General features: G+C 47.6%; 1 protein-coding gene across 1 annotated transcript in view; it reads left to right on the top strand.

Annotated features, from left to right (window-relative positions):
• The first annotated feature begins 3,855 nt into the window (after positions 1-3,855).
• The window catches only part of LOC119108135 (translation initiation factor IF-2), a 28,775-nt gene continuing 11,428 nt past the window's right edge, over positions 3,856-21,202 (top strand). Inside the window, exon 1 of the mRNA XM_037231713.1 lies at positions 3,856-3,890. Coding sequence (XP_037087608.1) covers positions 3,856-3,890 — 35 coding nt within the window. The remainder of the gene's footprint in view (positions 3,891-21,202) is intronic.

Below are 21,202 nucleotides of genomic sequence, written 5' to 3'. Positions count from 1 at the left end.
ACTGGCGGCGGGGGTGGCGGCGGTGGCGGCGGCGGCGGTGGAGGGTACGTCAGCAGCACAGGCAGGGGGACTACAAGCGACGACAGCGAAGGCGGCGGTGGAGGCGGCGGGGGAGGAGGCTGCAGAACGAGCTGTTTCTCCACCTCGGACAGAAAGCTGCACTTCCGGCGCTTGGGACCCGTGCGAGGCGCACTCACTGCCTCCATGAAGGCCTCGAACTGTTCGGCGTATGAGCTTTTGGTGAATACTTCAGACATAGAGGAGACAGCTTGTTTCTGGTGAGCCCCAACAAAATACTTCAAGGGATCACTTTCAAACATGGCCCTATTAAAGTCATCTCTTTTTGATAATTGTCTTTCCATTTCGTTCAACATACTACCTGAGACCCTACGCAGTCTGCTGTCCTTCCTCCGTAAGCGTGCTTCCCGGCTCGCCTTCTTGGTGACAGCGTTCCCTGGAGGTGGTTTCTCCTTGGAGGTACTATCCCTTCTCCTTTTGGGCACCTTTTCTCCGGACGAAACGGCACCAGTCCTGGCGCGGGGCAAAACGACCTCCTTCGGAGGCAAGCCGCCCCTGGCTTCAACAATCGTTCCGCTCTGTACGGCCCCCTTCGACGCGGGCGCCTCTGCCGCGGCTCCCTCCTTATCTTCATCACTTCCAGCGGCTGCTGCTTCCGCTTCCTCCTCCTCCTCGCGAACCCGATCGAAGACGCTGCGCAGCGCCAGCAGCCGCAGCTCCAGCTCCGTCTCGTCCGGCCCGTCTTCCTCTTCGCCGTCCTCCTCCATCGCGACGTCCTCGGTGTCGGCCGTCGCCTGCTGAGCGCGCCCGCCGGCCGCTGCGGGCGGCGCGGCCGGCTCGTCGCCGTCGGTCACACGCGCCGCCGGCTCTCGGTCCGGAACGGCCTCTGCGGCTCCCACCGGCCGCCCGTCCAGCGGGCGCTCCTCCCCGCTGGCCGGCGGCGGCCGCTCTGCCGCTCCCTCCGCCGGCGGCGGCCGCTCTGCCGTCCCCTCGGCCGGCGGCAGCTCTTCGTCCCCGTCCAGCACGATGAGCGGCGGCGACGCCTTCTTCGGTGGCGCGATCTCTATGATCTCGGGCTCGTCGTGCGGCCGCGGCGATTCGTGCGCCGCCACGGGTTCCGGTCCCGCCCCCAGCTTGGCCAGCTTGGCGCGCAAGCACAGGTCCCCCAGACTCTGCGGCGGCGGACTGGGCGGCGCGGCAGGCGCGACCGGCGGGCGAGGCGGCGGTGGCGGCCGTGACGACGGCGGCGGCGGCGGCACCGGCGGCAGCGGTAGCGGCGGCGGCGCAGACGCCGGCGGAGATGGACGCCGCTTCAGCGGGGCCGGAGGTGGCGGTGAGCGGCGGCGCCGGCCGGGCCGGTGCGGCGAGCGGCGCGCGCGGCCGTGGTCGTGCCGGGACGACGGGTGGCGCCGCTGGCTGCGCCGGCAGTGGCGGCCGCCCTCCGAGCCAGAGTCGCTCGAGTTCTCTTTGCCTGCAGCGCCGGACAGCGGGCACAGCGTCACACACCGGCCCGGCGACCACGACAGTGCGGGACGTCACTTCTCACAAGTGAATATCGGTCATTCTGCTGGGCTCATGCCGGGTCAGATCCGATCAGGAACGGCTGACCCGACTACGGCTAGCCCACCGCGCTGACGTCGGGACATATCAATAGGCCATATATATATATATATATATATATATATATATATATATATATATATATATATATATATATATATGTATTACATATATGTATATATACGTAGACAGACAGATAGATAGACATATAGGCCATACAGCACGGCCAGTGCGTATTATACAAGGCCAAATTTACCAGTTGCTTTGGCGAATGCGAGGTTGAGTGACAGGTGCATCTCTCCCAGTCTCGAGCCATGTCTGCCGCTAACTACCTCGTGGGACGGACTCCCACCCTCCCGGCTGGCATACCACAGCTCCGCAGCCGGGCGGCCACTCACCTGAGTGGGAGGACCTCCTGTGTCGGTGGCGGCGGGGCGCCTTGTCGTGCGACGGCCGGCCCGTGGCGCGTGTCCTGCGGGCGGACGCCGCGGCCGGCGAGCGCGCCCGGCCACCGCCAGGCTGGCCCACCTGGTCTAGCACGTGCCAGTCTCCGTCCGGGATCTCGCCCTCCTCCAATTCGTCGCCGGACCAGTCGTCCCCCTCCGAGATGGCTTCTACGCCGGTCGCCATCTCTCTGGACAGCAGGCGTGGTCAACGGCGGTGGTCGGAGAGCGGGGAAATGTCAGCACAGCGGGTCATAGGGCGAGGCAAGGTCGGTACAGCGGGCCAGAGGGTGAGGCAAGGTCGGTACAGCGGGTCAGAGGGTGAGGCAAGGTTGGCACAGCGGGTCAGAGGGCGAGGCAAGGTCGGTACAGCGGGTCAGAGGGTGAGGCAAGGTCGGTACAGCGGGTCAGAAGGTGAGGCAAGGTCGCCACAGCGGGTCAGGGGGTGAGGCATAGTCGGCACAGCAGGTCAGAGGGTGAGGTAAGGTCAGCAAAGTGAGTCAGTGTTCGTGTTCACAACGTGTTCAGTCAACATGATACATCTCATACAATACCCATGGTCATAAACAAGTGAACACCGTCGAGGGGCCAGCCAAACAGAGTGAACACCGTTGAGGAGCTCGTAAAATAAAGATGCTAGTCACCAGAGACTGCGCAACTCTCTTAACAGGAGCCCGAACTACAATAATATCGTCACAGAAGTAGTGAAATAAACACACGGAGACATTTCGTTTTCTACCCCAAGCGTATACGAGACGCGCCCTACAACACAAGCGCATCTGCACTCACCACAGGCTTGCCTGCCCGCACACGTGGTCAGACACAATATCAATGCCACCACATTCAGGGACACAGAGCCAAAGACAACAGCGCAGCAGAAGAAGACGACAAATAAAACCTTGACTAGCTAGCGCAAGTCTGACTGGGCAAGGACTTGCATGTTTCCCGGACCCTCGCGGCTGGTTCAGGGGACCAGTAATCAGTTAGGTCCGATCTAGGAGTGCCAAAACAAATCTATAGTGGCCTTTCTCATATCAAAATAAAAAACAAACTAGGTTGGTGACGGTCAAAGGCAGTGGTCACGGCCTGGGCAACGAATACTAATTTGACGTGCCATGGTCTTTATTTCGGTATGCTTCTTTTTGGTTCGAATAAACAAGATTCCTACTCAGAAAGATGCATATGAACTGATTTAGTCCCAAAGCACCCTAATTATGAATATGGCACAATCAATTTTGTTTTAAGTATCACCGTATGCCGTCTACTGTGCCACATCAGGTGATTGATTAAGTCCCAACAAAGGGTAATCCAATACCAGCGATGTGATAAAATTCGGTCATTGGGTGGCGGAGATGCCGGTATTTCTTCATACTATCGCATTCCGGCTCGGGGTTCACTGCCGGTTACTCCTCTCCTCGCTAAAACGGGCCAATAAGTATCGATCCTCGACACCACATCTAGGCGCCTCTGGCTTGGCAAACCGGGCGGACGGTCAGATGTCAGGATTCATGGTCAAAGGACAGCACATTAGCGACTAACGAAGTGCTGCGTGTGCCGAAACCGTCAGAGCCAACATTCTAGTATCATGAATTTATATCTACATGGTATCCGTGCTCCTGCCAGCGGGCTAGCCAGCCTTTGCGGCAAGCCAGCTAGCTCGTCAACACGATAAGTCTCTTGTCTGGCGTAATTCCTGGTGGCACCTGCTTTCGACATCACAGCTTACTTACTCCCGCCATTTCAGGCCGTGTCTAAAGAACCAAACCGACGACCCGCGGTCTGCAAAGTCTTCCGTGCTGGACAGCTACCGAGGAAGGTCACTGCCTGCTTCCACATGCCCACAGGTATCGTCTGCGTCATTGCCGAGAGGTACTATGGCTGGGTGGAAAGCACAGAATTACCAGCTGAGGAGGAATACATCGCCATTGCAAGAAACAAACCTAAAAGAGCTCACCAGAAGACCTTCTTCTGGGTTTGACAAACAACTACAGTAACAAATCACTGCAGGTTCCAGGAAGTTCACGGAACAACCTTGAAGCTGCATGTCTCTGAGTTCCCCACCACAAAGGCCATCCATGGAGATATTCACTACCTGTCATATACCTGCAGGATCTGGCAACTCCTCACAGATGTGATGAAGGCAATGGGGACTCAGCATTGGCAGCGAGCTATTCAACTTTCTGGAACATCAATCTGCAAGGAAAACCAGGATCTGCTGTGATCAAAAGTTTTCTATTGACAGGACCGACTAGAAGGTAAACAGGGCAGCAGGCACCTCTGCTAGTTTCCAGATGTGGTCACTGACTCCCCATTTCTGTGATCGTCCTGAGCACCCTCATCAGCAAATGTGATGTCATGCTGCCTTCCTTTCTTGGAGACAAGGCCTACAATCAATGGACAGCTCAGCAGCAGTGATGCAGTGGACCAGACCAGGCAGGTGGTGAGACAATGAACCAGACCAGCCAGGTGGTGAGACAATGGACCAGACCAGCCAGGTAGTGAAACAGTGTACCAGACCAGTCAGGTAATGATACAATGGAACAGACCAGCCAGGTGTCAAGCCAATGGACCAGACCAGCCAGGTGGTGAGACAACGGAACAGTCCAGCAGGCTGTGAGCCAATGGAGCACACCAGCCAGGTGGTGGGCCAGTGGGCCAGATCAGCCAGGTGGTGGGCCAATGGTGTTTTATTGAAGCCTAAGTTAAATGAGACTGATCTAAAAAGGATTGACTTTCAGACTCCTCTATGGACCTGTTAATTAACTATTTAGTTGTAAGGGCGCATCAACTGCACCTGTTATTTGTGCCTGTGTGGACTTGTTGAAATATATCTGTGAGCAATGGGGACTTCCCCAACACTTAATATCTGATAAGCAGAAAATTGCTGCAAGTAAATCTTTCACCAAATGCAATGATAAATTTATATTTGGAGAAAGCATGTACAAACACAGAATAAAATGTGTGTGACATGGTTGGTGATCACAGCACAGCACCTAATTTCAGCAAACCTGAAATAAGGTATTCCACACCTAGGGTAAACAAGTTAGTTGGGGAAATGCGTTAAAACAATGACAATGTTCCGGCACAGGAAAACGATTTTAAAAGATGGAGAGGTGAATGATGGCTAAGTGTATCTAAGTATATGTAAGCATGTAAGCAAACATTTGGGCACAACCAGCATAATACACCAGAGTACCACACATGGTTGGACACTGTTGGAGAGTCCAGAAAATTTACACACCCCTTTCACTTAGACAGGGTCAACTAAACTCCAATCTCCAATTCCAATTTCATATAATTATATTGCTACAAACATATTCTCAATTTATGGTGGATAGTGTATGGTCAAATGCATCATGACTGTGATGGAATAGATACACTGATCCATCTCTTATTTGATTGCTGGCCTGAACCTACCTTCTGGGACAAGGTATTTGGATACACAAACAGATACAGTACAGACAGGATGCATTCAAAGGCATACAATAATCTTTTTGGCAGTGTTGGAAATTCCAAAAAATTTCCTGGTAGTGGAGTACAAATGTTCTATAGGTGAGTACAAAAATATATCAGTGCCATGGGTCATTCCATTTTTATTCAGGTTATTTTTGAGAGATAGTAATACAATGGGTGGTACTCAACAAGAGTGCCACTTTTCATGTACAGCAATTCACCTCAAAGCACTTTTAATGAAAGGAACATCAGTATTACACATTGCATACTGAAACAAGATGGTCTCAGACTCTCTACTATGAAATATAGGTGCATATATATATATATATATATATATATATATATATATATATATATATATATATATATATATATATGGGTTTCCAATTTATGAAAGGCTGTGCACATGCACCCTCCAAAACGGTGGGTGGTTACATATCGGGCTTGTACACTATCCAAAATGGAGGGTGGCTACGCACCAGGCTTACATACCCTACAACATGAACGGCGGCCATGATGCACACAGCCAGAGAAAAATGGTACACAAAAAAAAGCAAATGAACGTGCCACAGACTGCCACCTTCTTATGCACCACCACAAACGCCTAAACATTCATGCCCCGGATGGCACATGAGGCTCGCACGTTCCAGCCGAATAATAGAGACAAGCAACACTCAACCGATTTACCCAGCCAGCGAAGTGCAATGCCTGACAGACCCGTGCAGGCCGGCCAAAAGTGATCGAAGTCAGTCACTCCGCTGACTCCAGCAGATAATACAATGCATTTATGGATTTTGATGTGCCTTAACTCATACCATTGCAAAATATGATAATTTATGTTTAAATTCATTGATGTTTTCGTCCTACTAAGCCCTTCTCCTTAATTTGCTGGGCCAAAGATATGGGTTCATGTTGCTCTGGTGTCTTGGTGTTTTTGCCGGAGTGAGACAGCTGTCTCCGAACAGCTTTTTGACTATAGCAAGATTTCTTTTTTACTTAAAAGTATATTTTTGTAAAGCCTGAGTTACCAGCTTTAATTTCCACCCTTAAGTGACCAATTTAACATAATTTGAATCCACAGCTACCATTACAATTTTGTACTCCAGGTACCAGGAAGTGGCAAAATATCCAACCACAGGGTGGTTCTGGATGAGAACTAATAAGTCCTTTATCATAATTGGGATCCCTCCTCTATACAGCTTCCCTCCAAATGTTTACAAAGCATGCAGCAAGGCATGAGCATGAGCAGAATATTTATGCTCCTGACAAATCAGTCACAAGGAGGCACATCATTAAAACCAACTGGAGAGCTTTGATATGCTGAACCTCCAACCTGAGCTGGGAGGCAGGCAAAGCATTAATAGTTCAGACGTTTCTGATGCTGAATTGCAAGTGATTCTCTTATTTGCATTGCCATTACACAGTGGTGGTGCGTGAGTAGGCAGATGTCTGTGGTAAGTACTTGGTTGTGTGGTTTTCTATGACCATTAATTGCATACTTGGCAATTAACATGGTTTGTCATCAATGGCAGGTTAAGTCATGTTCAAGTTTGAGTTGGTCTGCATAGGGCATAGGAAGTGAGAGCTGTGCTAATCCACAGACCTTCTGGTTTAGGTCTGCCCTGAGACAGGAAAATGCAATGAGTTTTTCCAAAAACTTTTGTTGCATCATGATGGAGTACAAAATATTTCACTTGACCCAGTTATAATCTTGGAGTACAAAATCTTCTGGTATACATTATACCAGAAAACATAAAGTTTTCTAACAATGCTCTTTGGTGTAGCCAATGTGCCACCTGTTACAAACATATTGATGATTATTGGATAGCACTATCTGCATGTCTATTATGCCCAACAAAAATAATTGGTGTTCAAAGATTTTGCATAAAATATGGCTGATATGTTTCACACAGAAAAGCTGGCAGCAGACAGATGCATTAAAACAACAGCAGCATCCAGGCAAAGGTAGTTGATGTTAAGTGATAGAGAAGTCCATGATGGTGAAGTGTATCTCAGGCTCTTCAGATAGTGTACTCCAGCTCATGTTGGATGCAGTGTAACAAACTTTGAGTGAAAGTTTTCATTTGCAAGCATCTATGCAAACAACTGATTTGCCAGTGGTGCCTGGCTTGGTGGCTTATGTTGCTCATAATAATGTTTGTTTATTCTAGGTACTTATCAAGCTCACTGCCTGCGTTCTCATGTCATGTCTGCATGCTAAAGCAGTGACTAGCAGAAAAGTCCCATCAACACAATCTGTTTTTGGCATCTATCATTCAACACACGCTTTCTCATTTCAAAGTCTTGATCATCATATCCAAAAACATCTTAAACTGATTAAAATAATCTCCCTTTTCTGAACTCCCTCTATGACCTTCATTCTTGTTCATCCACATTTCTTTACCTTCCTTTCCATCAACACCTTACTGTATGGGTTCAACCTCAAATAATAAGGTGTTTAATCCATTTGCTTTAAACATTGATGGTAGTGATCATTCACCAGCATATGATGAATATGAAAAACTAAGAGAAGCATGTACATTCTATTTACCTGAAAAGATAAAAACTGTTATTCCACATAATACCAGTGCACTAAACCTTATGCATGTTAACATTCGCTCAATCCTGAAGACGCACGATGATCTAAGTAGTCTACTTGCCCAGACTGATATAACATGGCATGCTATTTCTATATCTGAAACATGGCTGTCTCCAGCTTTGGAATCTCATTATGACTTACCTGGATACCGAGCTTTCTACTGCAGCAGATCAAAAGGGGTAGGTGGTGGATCAGCAGTATACATTGCTGATCATCTTCATCCTATACAACTTTGGAACCCAGTTTTCTCTACAGCTGAAGTGGTTTGTGCTGAACTACTCTGATAATGCTAATATTATCATTTGCCAAATTTATAGGTCACCCAACACTGACAAACACCACTTCAACTCAGAGCTAGAGCAATGCCTAATTTGGCTTAATAAAATGAACAAAGTTACATTTATTACTGGTGATTTCAACTTTGATCTGTTCTCACTTGATGTCAATTCTAATGTGCATGCATTTTTCACCAACATGTGTTCAAATGGCTTCTTTCCTACAATATCCAGGACAACTCGGTCTTGCTATCCATCATGCACTCTTCTAGATAACATATTTTGCAATGACTTATTAAAAGTGATGCATACAGGCATTCTCCTTCATGATTTGTCTGATCATTTCCCTATTTTTGCTTCCACAAACTATGCCTCACACCCACACTCACCTGATGTTCGAACACCCATTACCACATTTGATTACAGAAGGCTGGAAGAATTTAAACAATTCCTTGTTGACCATCTGGTTGATATTGAAAATGAGCCAGAACCTGATGCTATTGCAAATCACATTGTGTATATTTACAATGCTGGGATCACCAGGTTTTCTCACACAAGGCACATTTCTAGAAAGACCAGCTCACGCAAACCATGGGTGTCACCTGCACTTCTTCTATCAATTACACGTAAAAGCAAGTTATTTGAACAGAAATTGAAGAACCCCAGTCCCCACAATATTGCAACATACACTTGCTACCGCAACATTCTAACTACATCTCTTAGGCTAGCCAAAAAGAAATACTACAGTAACGAATTCAGTAAACATTCTGGGAATTCCAAGGAAACATGGAAAACATTACACACTCTCATCAATTCAAAACAAAAAAAGGATGCAGATCCAACCAGGATTATTGGTACTAACAATAAAATTATCACAGACGATCCGGATATTGCAGAATCATTTAACCTCTTCTTCAGCGAGATTGGACAACAGTTAAAAGACGAGACGCCTAAATAATCTTTCGACCCCCTCCAGCTCATCACAAATGTCGAAAATGAAATGGATCTGCCCCCCACTAATGAACAGGAACTAATTCTTCTCATCGATGGGCTAAACAACGTCGGAGCTGGAGTCGACAATATTAATTCAAAAATATTCAAGTTATCTTATAAGGTTATACTCAAACCAATTCTCCATCTTTTCAACAGCTGTTTGTCCTCAGGGATATTTCCAAGCACTTTCAAAAGGGCCGTGATTAAACCCATCTTTAAAAGTGGGGACTCGCAACTTGTAGATAATTACAGACCTATCAGTATTTTGCCGTTTATGTCCAAAATTCTTGAAAAACTGATATATAATAGACTCGTCCTTCATCTAAACCAAAACCAGCTAATTCACCAAAATCAGTTCGGATTTCAGAAGAACAAAAGTACTTACATGCCAATTCTTCTTCTGCAGGAAACTATTACAAAGGCTTTTGAAAATGGGGAATATGTGTTAGGTTTGTATTTAGATCTAAAAAAAGCCTTTGACACTGTAAACATTGGCCTTCTTCTACGTAAACTTACGAAATATGGTATTCGACGAAAATCTCATGAAATCATTTCTTCATATTTGTCTGGCAGAACTCAATGTGTAAAAATCAGGAATGATCTATCAACAATCAAAAACGTAACAATGGGGGTACCCCAAGGATCCATTCTCGGCCCAATCCTCTTTTTAATGTACATAAATGACCTACCTAAATTAAGCAGTAACATGATTTGTCTGTCTTATGCTGATGATACTGCGATTGTTTTCAAAAATAAAAGTATTGTCGAACTTCAAAACAATGTCAGTATGCTTTTGCTTCTAATGACTTCTTGGTTTGCTGCTAATTTTCTCTCCCTGAACATATCAAAAACATTCACACAGCATTACACAACCCTTTCTTCGCATTTCCGACTAAATGTGCAAATTAATAATTCACCTATTGAAGAGAAAAAAGAAATTAAATACCTTGGTGTAATCATTGACAAATCTCTTAAGTTTACAAGCCACACTAATTTTGTTGCAAGCATAGTAAGTAGAAATATTGGAATAATAAGTAGGGTTAGGTACTTTATTGACAAAACAACGTCACATCTACTCTATAACACTTTGATTCTTCCTTACCTAAATTACTGCTGCTTGGTTTGGGGCATAAATTATGCCTCTCAACTAGATCGATTGGTAATTTTGCAAAAAAGGGCTGTGCGTCTTATAGAAAATGTGCATCCTCCGCAAAGCTCAGAGCCAATCTTTAAACGATACAAAATTTTGAAACTATCGGATATTGCTAAATCTCAAATGTTAATTGTGATGCACAAATTTTTAACTTCACAGCTCCCTGCATCATTCGATTTAATTTACAATCTCTATGAATCCCATGACATGGATATGAGGCGAGCAAAACATTTAGAACAACCTTTCTCTTATCGTAATTATAGACTATTTACAGCATCTTGCCTTGGCCCTAAGCTGTGGAACGACATTATGGTTCCATATTTTCCAAGAATAGCGGATATCCCTGTATCGAAAACCATCGTTAAGAACATCATCCGCAAGCATTTCGTGAACACATTAACGTAACAAACATATTTGAAGACATTGCCATCCTTGTGCTGTACATATCCAACGCACTTCATATTTGACCTCCTTCATGTTTCATAATCAATTTCTGATATAAAGTCATGCACATACACCCAAATTAATGGCGCTGGCTCCGGGAGTTCTCCCAGCAACAAGCTCTGCTTAGCTGGGTGGACTCCCTGGAGATCCAGTCCAAAACCCAGCACAAAAATGACCAGGTAATTGCCCCCTCCGACTTGTGACTGTATAACCCTTACTAACACCGGGAATTGAGTGGTTGTGGATTATTGGGCGGTTGTAGTGGGCTGTCATTAGCTGATTTTGGCTAATGACTACTTTAAGCCTTTTCATCTATGATTTTTCCCTCCCTCTCACGTAACACAATTCCCTCGGGTCTGCTCCACCTCCTCACCTGTTTTTTTTTAGTTTGTTTCATCTTCCTAGCTGGGAGTGCCGCGACTTGATTTTATGTTTTCTGGTGTTAACGTACGGTTTACTGCGTCGCTGGGATTGAGGGAGGGGCACTCCTGGTTACCTGTTCTTGGGTAACGGTGTAGAAAAAGAAAAGAAAAAAAAACTGACTAGTGATAAGGGTAAGCTCACATAAGTGTATGAACAGTGGAACAGTTGTGTTTTTGGTGTACAACAAACCTGACAAACAAAAAAGAAGAAGAAGTTCAAACAATGAGATTTAGGATGAATGAATAAAGGCCATTATAATGGATCAAAGCCAGCTTCTGGTTTTGCTTGCTCAAGGTGCAGTTTTTGCTGAGTGATGAAAATTTGCAGGTAATATTAGAGACAAGTCATGTCTTTGTATAGAAGGAATACAATGTGATATATTGCACATAAACAGGATGATAGGTCCTCGTAGGATGAGACATTAATGATGCTGCACACACCAATGGGGTGATGGGTTGCAGGGTGATTGGGTAGAAACATTGACCAAGGTGGTAGGTTGGGGTAGGTTAGGTTAGGTTGAGTTAGGTAAGGTAAGGTAAGGTAAGGTAAGGTAAGGTTAGGGTTGTTAAGTTCAGTTTAGGTCAGCTCAGCTGATATTATATCACAGTGCTCTTGAAACCTATCTGCTTTTTCCCTGTCACTCACAAATGATTTGAGATGTAATCTTAAATGCAACTCCACACCTCTTGACAGGGCTAACTATACAAAACTGCTTTTGTTATTTGGCACACTTAACATTTGATGCTGTGGAAAAAGAAAATGGAATGACTGTTTACGAAAATGTGAGCATTGTTCGTTCTCTGCTTAAGCATTTCTTTCTCAAAATAATTGTACATGGTGGTTACATCATGACATGACATCAGTGGGTCTTTACAACACACTCAACTGCCGGGGCTATTTGGCACCACCTGCCTCTCACCCCAGCAGGATGGGTGGGCACTGCAGGGAATCAAACCCCATACCACTGGTTTCCCACATGCACAGTGGTTAATGCAGACATGTTAGCCACTACATTACCAACACCCCAAAGAAGGCTGGTTAGAGAAAAAAATAGCCATGAAATTATTATTACTGATGTCAACATATTTCCAATGTAAGATGGCAGCATTTTGCAGTTTTCCTGGCCAGGAACTGTTCTCTGTTCTAAAGGGGTCAATGTGTGCACCATATACTCATGTTAAGTGAGATAAAACCTTATCAGGACCAACTACAGCTCATTATCAATGCTAATGATGTGATAATTCAGAACAGTTTCACTTGGGATAAATTTTATGCACACAAGGTTAAGCTCAGTGCACTGATGCCACTCTGGCATCTGGTACAGCAAATACATTGTTTCAAACTGGGGTTTGGCTGCTCAACAGATATCACCCCAGAGCTGTCCAACCCCCTCTAGGAAATTGCTTTCAGTCAGGATTGCTTACTGTCCAACAGCAGCATAAATCATTGTCACTACATACAAATTTGGCTTGTTAAGGTGCTAATCACTCACTTCATAGCATAATTCTGGAGACCTGCCAAATACCCCAAATATATCAGTGATAAGCAGTGGTTACACAAACTTTTGGTCAGAAAAAATTATAGAAGCGCCATATGGATACGCTGGTTGGGTCACTCACAGAAGGCACCTTAGACGAATGCGCCATTCATGGCATGAATTCCATCACACGGGTGAAAAATATCATGAAGTGCCATGAAAAGTGGCGTATACTTACCGTTCAAAGGTTTTTTGTCTTGAAAAATCACATCCAGTAATGCCAGCAGCTCACGTAACCTGACAATCACGACCAACGGGCCGCACACACCACAGCACCCACCAACGGAAGAAGTGGGTGTCGGTTTGCGCGTGACATTTCTGGCTGACAGCAAGGGAGCCAGGTCTCTCCCGCTTCGACATATCGAATGAATTACTTGTTCTCAGCAATTCAGATGCATTGGTGTCACTCAAGTAGCTCATGTGTAGAATTTATTCACATTTCTCCATTTTTCTGAACAAAATGGTCAAAAATGGTAAGAGTGTAAAGGATGACATGTCGATAACTTCATTTCATTTTGCTGCTGCTCCACGAACATTCGTACAAAGGCTGTGCGTATACACCCTCCAAAACGTAGGGCGGTTACGGCTGTGCATATACACCCTCCAAAACGTGGGGTGGTTACGCACCGGGCTTATACACCCTCCAAAACGGAGGGCGGTTAAGCACCGGGCTTACACACCCTCCAAATAGAAGGTGGCTGCGTACCGGGCTTATGCACTCTCCAAAAACCTCGGAAAGGATATGCGCACCGCCCCTACGTACACCGCAAATCCTAGAAGACAGCCAGCCCCCTGTCATTCCTGTGTATCGCCACTTCATTTTTGCGTTCATTTTTGTTCATTTTCGCTAAGTGCTAAATGCGCGGCGCGAAAGAGATAACATGAGTTTACCAACCTTGACTCGCGTCGCTGCGTGTCGGTTGCTATTTCTAAGTTCATCTTATTGATGTCTTGTAGGGGCTGGGGGCGGTGCACGTTGGATTCAGTTATAATGTGTTTGAAGCCTTTGCGTGGTATGCACGAAAGCTAAATAAGTGTATTGTACACGATGCTGTCTGTGTGTGCGGTAGCCATTTGTTAACATGTTGGCAATGTAAAAGGCACAGGTTTTTGTTCATGATTTTAGTGTAAGGCGGCATTGGGCCGCTAGTTGCAGGGAGTTGAGTGCTTTGCCTACTGTCTTGCACTATGTTTGATTGTGTGTGTTGTGTTTCTACAGCTGCTTTTTTGAAGACATGTATGAACCTGGTGGTACAAAATATACCACATTATTGTTATTATGTGTTGTAAAGCTGATGCATCACTTCAATTAATCCAGACACTGCTCAGATGACTAGCCTCTTTTGTTGTTTTTTGTTTGAAATCATTTTGAGGCATGAAATATGAGCAGTACAACTGACAGCTAGCAAATATAATGCTGTGAATATTTATGCATAGGATTAGGTTGCAATCTCATCTGATTACATACCATGGTTGTTTTGGGGACTGAATCCCATGTCATGTCAGTTTCTCATCATCACATCATCTTCCTGAGATATATGAGTGCATGTAAGCACATGTGATGGATGTCTAATTTCCATGAAAGTGATAAGATATGACATTTTTTGTAGTTGTTCCATTGCGTGCTTCGAGGTCCAGGCTTCATAACTTGCTGTATGAATCCAATTCTATCAAAGGTATAATAAAGGCTAGTAAGTGATAATGAATAAAATGCATATGTAAAGCATAATGTATAAAACACATATGTATATTAAATGGAAATGACAGCTAAAGCCATGCATCCACCGCCGCTGGTCAGCCGTGTCTGAGCAAGTCAGGGACATGACATGACACCACATCTGAACGCAGCAACCTCATGTTTGGCTCCAAAAGAAAGTAACTGTTCATCGATCCACTATGATGTAACTGCACAGCCATGCAGAATGAACCAATATGCTGCCCCCAAACACAAGTGCACCCATGCTGCCATGGCATTCACAGATCCATGATGGCCTACCGACAGCTAGGGCAAGTCATTGTACTGCATCTGATATGGCCAGTTCTCTTAGGTCCAAAAGAAAATGGCTGAACTTTTCACTTGCCACTCAAGGCAGCCTATGCTCTGGGGGAAACTACCACTACTTGCACAGTGAACATACCTCTGTAGCCACACCTTGCCTGGAGCTGTCTGCGGAGGAGACGGGGCGGGTATCGCCAGCTGCGCTCTGGCTAGAAGGTCCTGAGGAGATGGGGCGCACCTCTGTAACCACACCCTGCCTGGAGCTGCCTGCGGAGGAGACGGGGCGGATATCTCCAGCTGCGCTCTGGCTAGAAGGTCCTGAGGAGAAGACGTCTCCAGCCATGACTTGATCTGGAGCAGAGTCTGAACGTTGTGACTCCAAGGCAGTCCGACATCACGACAGTCCGACATCAAGGGCAAACTGAGTTCAAGGAGGAGCAAAAAAAGTGGAAAATAACAAAAGCATCCCCCAAAACATACGGTAACAAGCAGGGGCGGGTCCAGAGAGCGGGGCCACGGGGCATGCCCCCCCCCCCTGGGCCACGAAAGGGTCCATTGGCTGCGGGGGGCGACAACCGGCCGAACAGGTGCAGTTTTTTAACACAAAACGCAACAAAACTGGGTATCTCTGGACTTTCAGGCGACCAAGAACAGTTGTAAGCGAAAGTGAAGGGCGTATAAGAAGTCCCAAAAATTACTCAATGATTGGAAAAGTTGTGAAATGGAAATTTTAAGTCCTATTACACTGTATGGCCCCATGCTGTTTCCTGGGACCTATATGTCACTTGCAGGTTCATTTCGGTTTAGGAGCATTCCACGTTGTCCTTCATCTCTTGGCATTTGCTCCGAGGGCCCTGCGCTGTTGTTGGGGCCCTTCCTGTTAGCGTGCCGGGGAACTCTTGTCAATCACGGGCCCTTCCGCGGATTATTTCCATTCGTCAGAAAGGCTCTGTGAGCGGTAGCCAGAATCCCATACCGTAACCTGCCGGGGTATTCTCGATTGCCCAGGGGCCCTTTACGTGGTATCGGTTAACCTACCGACACATTTGCGATATGTCCATGGGTGCTCTACATTGGTCTAGGGCGTTTCCAATTCTCTGTCACTTGCTTAGGGCCCTACACTCTTACGGGGACCATCTAATGGCCTGCTTGGGCACACTCAGTCGTTTGGGGACCGTCTACACCAGGATTTTAGTACTTCTTTTCTGAATGGGGGGGGGGGGGGTTACGCTTCTGTGGGGGGGGGGGGGAGGGCTATCTAATAACCTGCTCGGGCACATTCGATCGTTCGGAGGGCCCTCCATATTGGGCCTTAGGCACATGCTATTTGAATAAGGCTCTACGCAATTGTCGGGGGCCCCTCTGTTCGCCTCCTCGCCCATACTGCATTGCTGGTGGACTCTGCACATCGGTTCTCAGTGTTTGAATCTAGGGCCCTCTGCCTGTATCTGGGTCATCTGATAACCTGCTCAGGTGCACTCCATCTTTCGGGGCCCTCCGCATGGGGCTTTAGGTATTTCTTATTAGACTGGAGGGCCTTAAGCTCCTGTCGGGGCCCCAAGCTGATAAGATGCTCGGGCCCATTCGATCGTGGGGGACCTCCACGTCCGGTTTTGGGTACTTACTTTTCTAATGGAGTCCCCTCCGCTCTTTTTGGAGGCCCTATCTGTTAACCTGCTCTGGCGCACTCGGTTATTCGGGGCCTTCTACATCGTGCCGTGGGTAATTCACATTTGAACGGAAGGCCCCTACGCTCTTGCCGGAGCCCCATCTGTTAGCCTGCTCAGGCACACTCGAATATCCGGGGGCCTTCCACATTGTGTCTTGGGTACTTCCTATCTGAATACCTATCCTATCTGGAGGGACCGCACTTGTCGGGGACCCCATCTGTTCGCCGGTTTGGCCACATTGGATTGTGCGAGGGCCCTAAATATTGGGTCTTGGTGTTTGAATTGAGGGCCCTACACTCCTGTCTGGGTCATCTGATAATCTGCTCGGGTATACTCCAATTTTTGCAGGGCCATCCGCACTGGGTTTTGAGTACTTCTTAATTCAATGAAGGGCCCTGCGCTCTTGTCGGGCTCCTTCTGATACGTTACCCGGGCACATTACATCATTCTGGGGCCACTTACTTAAGATCTTCAGTGGTTCCCATTCGAATGGAGGGCCTCACTCTCTTGTTGGAAGCCCTATTTGCTAACCTGCTCGGGCACGCTCGAGCATTCGAGGGCCCTCTACATTGGGTCTTGGGTGTTTCCTTTTTTGATGGAGGGCGCTACGCTTTTCACCGAGCCCTATATGTTGGCTTGCTCTGATAGACTGGATCATTCAAGGGTCCTTTGCATTGGGTCTTGAATTCTTCCTATTTGAATGGAGGGTCCTACGCTCTTTTTGGGAGCCTTATCTGTTAACCTGCTCGGGCACACTCGATCGTTCTGGGGCCCTCTACATTGGGTCTTGAATTCTTCCTACTTGAATGGAGGGCCCCAAGCTCTTGACGAGGCCCCTATATGTTAATCTGTTTTGGCGCACTTGATCGTTCAGAGCCCTACACATTGCGTCGTGAGTATTTCTTATTTGAATGGATGGCCCTATGTTCTTAGCGGGCCCTATTCATTCAACTGCTCGGGCCGGTGGCGGATGCAGAGGGTGGGGGGGGGGGGAGGGGGGAGGCACAGGCCCATGCCCCATGGACCACGCCGAGGGAACCTAAAGGCTCCGAAGGGGCCCCATAACCGGCTGAACGGACGCAGTTTCCTTGCAACAAACGCACAGCAAAATTGGATGCATTTGGGCCTACAGATGACCAAGGACCATTGCTAGCAAAAGTAAAAAGTTCATCAGTAAACGGAAGTTCATTTTTCGCTGATTGAGAGTGTTGCTTGGGGGAAATTTTGGGGCTCATTACGCTGTCTAGAGGCATTACGCTGTTGGCTGCCTGTCTCTATATGTCCACTTGCCGCGTCCATCTGATCGCTACGGAGCTTTTCACGTTACCCTTGACCTCTTCCCATTTTTTCATAGGGCCCAGTGTGCTGTTGGGACGCTTCTTGCCTCCATGCTTGAGCACTGTTGATCAATCGGGCTTTCCTCCACGGATTCTACCCATTCACCCGAAAGGCTACATGCACTTTTTTCCGCGGCCGCACATTCTAGAGTACATTCAGTTGCTCAGGGGTCCTTCATATAAATCTCAGGCACTTTCTACTTGCTTGAAGGCCCTTGTGCCGTTGCTAGAGCCCTTATAAGGTAAGACGCGGAGACGCTCGATGCTCAGGGGCCCTCTACTTTGTTCGAGGGCTTTTTTCCTGTGGTCTCGTTTGCGGCTGACTTTTCACTCCTATCGAGACTCGTGTCGTTAACGTGGCCGTGCACTCTTGATTGCACAGGTGTATTAATTTATGGTCCTGAGTGATTTCCTTTCCTTGGAGGGTCCTGTGCTATGACCGGGGCTTCATAGGTCAGCCTGTCGAGACACTACCGATAGTTTAGGTGCCCGCCACGTTGGTCTTGAATTCAGTTTTTGCTTGCTCTGAGGACCCTATACTTGTTGACGGGAGCCACTGTGTTGGTCTCCTGCGGCACTCATGACTGCTCAGGTTCCCTCCCTATTGCCCTTGGTGCCTTCGCCTTTGAGCAGCAGTCGAATACGCGCCGATGAATTTTTACGCGCAGCTGCCGAACGTAATTCTGCATGCCTCTGCCGTCGTATGCGTAATTTCCACTGGCTATTCAGTGTGTCAGACTCGGTTAGATTTACGGTGAACTTTTCACGGGGATCCTCAATATCTCTGTGGGGTGTGGACTTCCTCCCCTAACATTAGAAACTATACGGTGCTGTCCCGAATGAAAAGCCCTAATTTAGGATTCAAGTTGGCATAATTCACGCCGCGCCCGAGAGACCATGAAGCCACCCACTCAACAGCGACCGTCGTCGAGGTTCGAACCCGGGCTTACCGCGTGAGAGACCAGCACTACAACTATCCATCCACTGGAGATGCGGGCCAGACGGCCGAAAATTCGTGGTAAGAATAGAAATGGTCAGAGTGAGTTGATGGATTTTGCGATTGTTGCATATACACTCAGTGCAGAACGATGGGAGTTTATTGGCTGGGCGGGCTGTCAGGCACAATGCGATACACGTGGCTTGGCGCGCCGCAATCCACTCGTAAGTTGGTTATATTTCCAAACGGCGCAGCAGAACATGTTGAAACACTGCCGTAATTCGCTGCGCTACAGTGCCAGAACTTCTCCCTTCTTGGCAAAAACTAGCTTAACGATACGTACTAAAAGTCCAGGCGCTCTGGCGTGCGCTGGTTGCGCACCGAATGAGCAGGCGGCGGAGCCTGATCGGCTGTTTCCGTCGACCGCGCGCCACTGAGCTGCGGGAGGCTGGTTTCAGCTTCCGCGGGTGAAGCGGACGTCGCTGGCTGGTTGACAGCTTCCACGGATGGGACGAACGTCGCTGGCTTGCTGTCAGTCGGCTGTGGTGCCGTCACGTTCCTGGGCGCAGCCACGAACGGCTGTGAGGTTAGGCTACCAGTTGCGAAGTGCTTCTCTGTTTCGGTGGTGATTTGGGTTTTAAGGGCGCGTCGGCATCGGGGCCATTTTGCACCTATTCGATGACGGTTATCTACCTCTGCGACGACGCGATAAGTATGTTGTCAACTGATAACAGGTAGCATCACTGGCGCACTTACACTGAGGGGTGAGTGAAAATAACGTCAAAGTCAATGTGTGCTAAAAATGCGAGTATATCTCCATGTTCACCACATGGGTCTCGACCGAGTAACCGATGAAAGGGCGCTGGAGAAAAAAATCGTCGCCTCTCCGTCTCAAGGCGTCGACATGAGACGAGCACATGTTCAACAGACAACCGGTCCCCGCATCTATCACACCGTGGCACATTCCTACGCGTCAAGTAAAACGAGTGTGTGGCGTATGTATGACCCAACCGAAGCCTACAAAGGGCGACTTCCTGGAAGCGGCTTCGGCGATGGGAGGATCCCCAATCACCCAATTGGGGATGGATTTCCCTGAAGGCGTGGAGGTGTTGGTCGAACATGTGCTGCCACGTATTGCGGACGTATTTGGAAATGACTGACTTCAGATCTCGAGCGGGTACATAAATTGGTATTGGGTTTTTCTCACACGCCGCAGCTTTTGCTGCGGCGTCGACTTTTTCATTCCCCATTATTCCTATGTGGCTGGGGATCCACATAAATGTGATACGACAGGAAGTGTTGTCCAGCCATTCCATTTCCTCCCAAATTGAGCGAGTCAAAAATGAGTGGTCACGCGACATCGCCGTCGGGTCTAATGATAAAAGTGCACTACGCGAGTCGGTCAAAATGACTATGTCCCTTTCAGGACGACAAGCAACGTACAGAAGCGCTGCCAAAATGGCAAACAGTTCTGAGGAAAAAACTGAAAGGTGCTGCGGGAGGCATAGACCTACGGTATGGTCACCGCAAACAAATGCGCAACCCGTTCCTGTTGAGCCCTTGGACCCATCGGTAAATATTTGTAATGAGTTTGCGTATTGTGAGATCTGTTCCAACGAATACGTGAGGAACTGTCGTGGTGAAGTGCCATTTTTAAGATGCTGACGGAGTTCCAAATCATACTTAATACTCAGACGTCTCCACGGAGCTGGGTCCCGAAGAGTGTGCGGGGCAATGTTATCCAGCGTAATAAGCGACCCGTCTAGCCAGTCCCGGACGCGCAGGCACATCGGCCGCGATGACGTGGGCCGCCCCCTCAAGAAAGAACGGATTAACGTCTGAGAGAAGATGAACTTAAAGGCTGGGTGATCCGGAAATTGTGAAACCTTTATAGCGTAATTCAAAGTAAGTCGTTGTCTCCTAAGAGGCAAGGGCGGTTCATTCGCTTCCACCAGCAAGTTTCTTGTTCGGGTCGTACGAAACGCCCCAGTGGCTATACGAACACAGGTATGGTGGATTGTGTCCAAAACCTGCCTTGAAGATCTAGGAACACTATCGTAGACAGGACTAGCATAATCGATGACTGATCGAATTAGGGCCCTATACAGGTTCAACAGGGTGCTTCTATCGGCTCCAAAGGTCATACGACACATTACTTTCATGAGGTTCACGCGCTTGAGACACTTAGTCTTAACCATCGTGTTGCTTAAACGTGAGCCGACGGTCAAACGTGAGGCCCAGGAAACAAATGTCGTTACAAACTGGGATAGTGGCATTATACGTCGCAACTCCGGGTCCCCACAGCCTCTAATTCGTGAGCAGAAGTGCATGCACTTAGTCTTGGTGGTCGAAAATTTGAAA

Source organism: Pollicipes pollicipes, unplaced genomic scaffold (genome assembly GCF_011947565.3).
Source record: "Pollicipes pollicipes isolate AB1234 unplaced genomic scaffold, Ppol_2.1 Scaffold_6686;HRSCAF=7923_pilon_pilon_pilon, whole genome shotgun sequence".
In the NCBI taxonomy this organism is placed as follows: Eukaryota; Metazoa; Arthropoda; class Thecostraca; order Pollicipedomorpha; family Pollicipedidae; genus Pollicipes; species Pollicipes pollicipes.
This window is presented reverse-complemented; position numbering and strand designations above follow the sequence as displayed.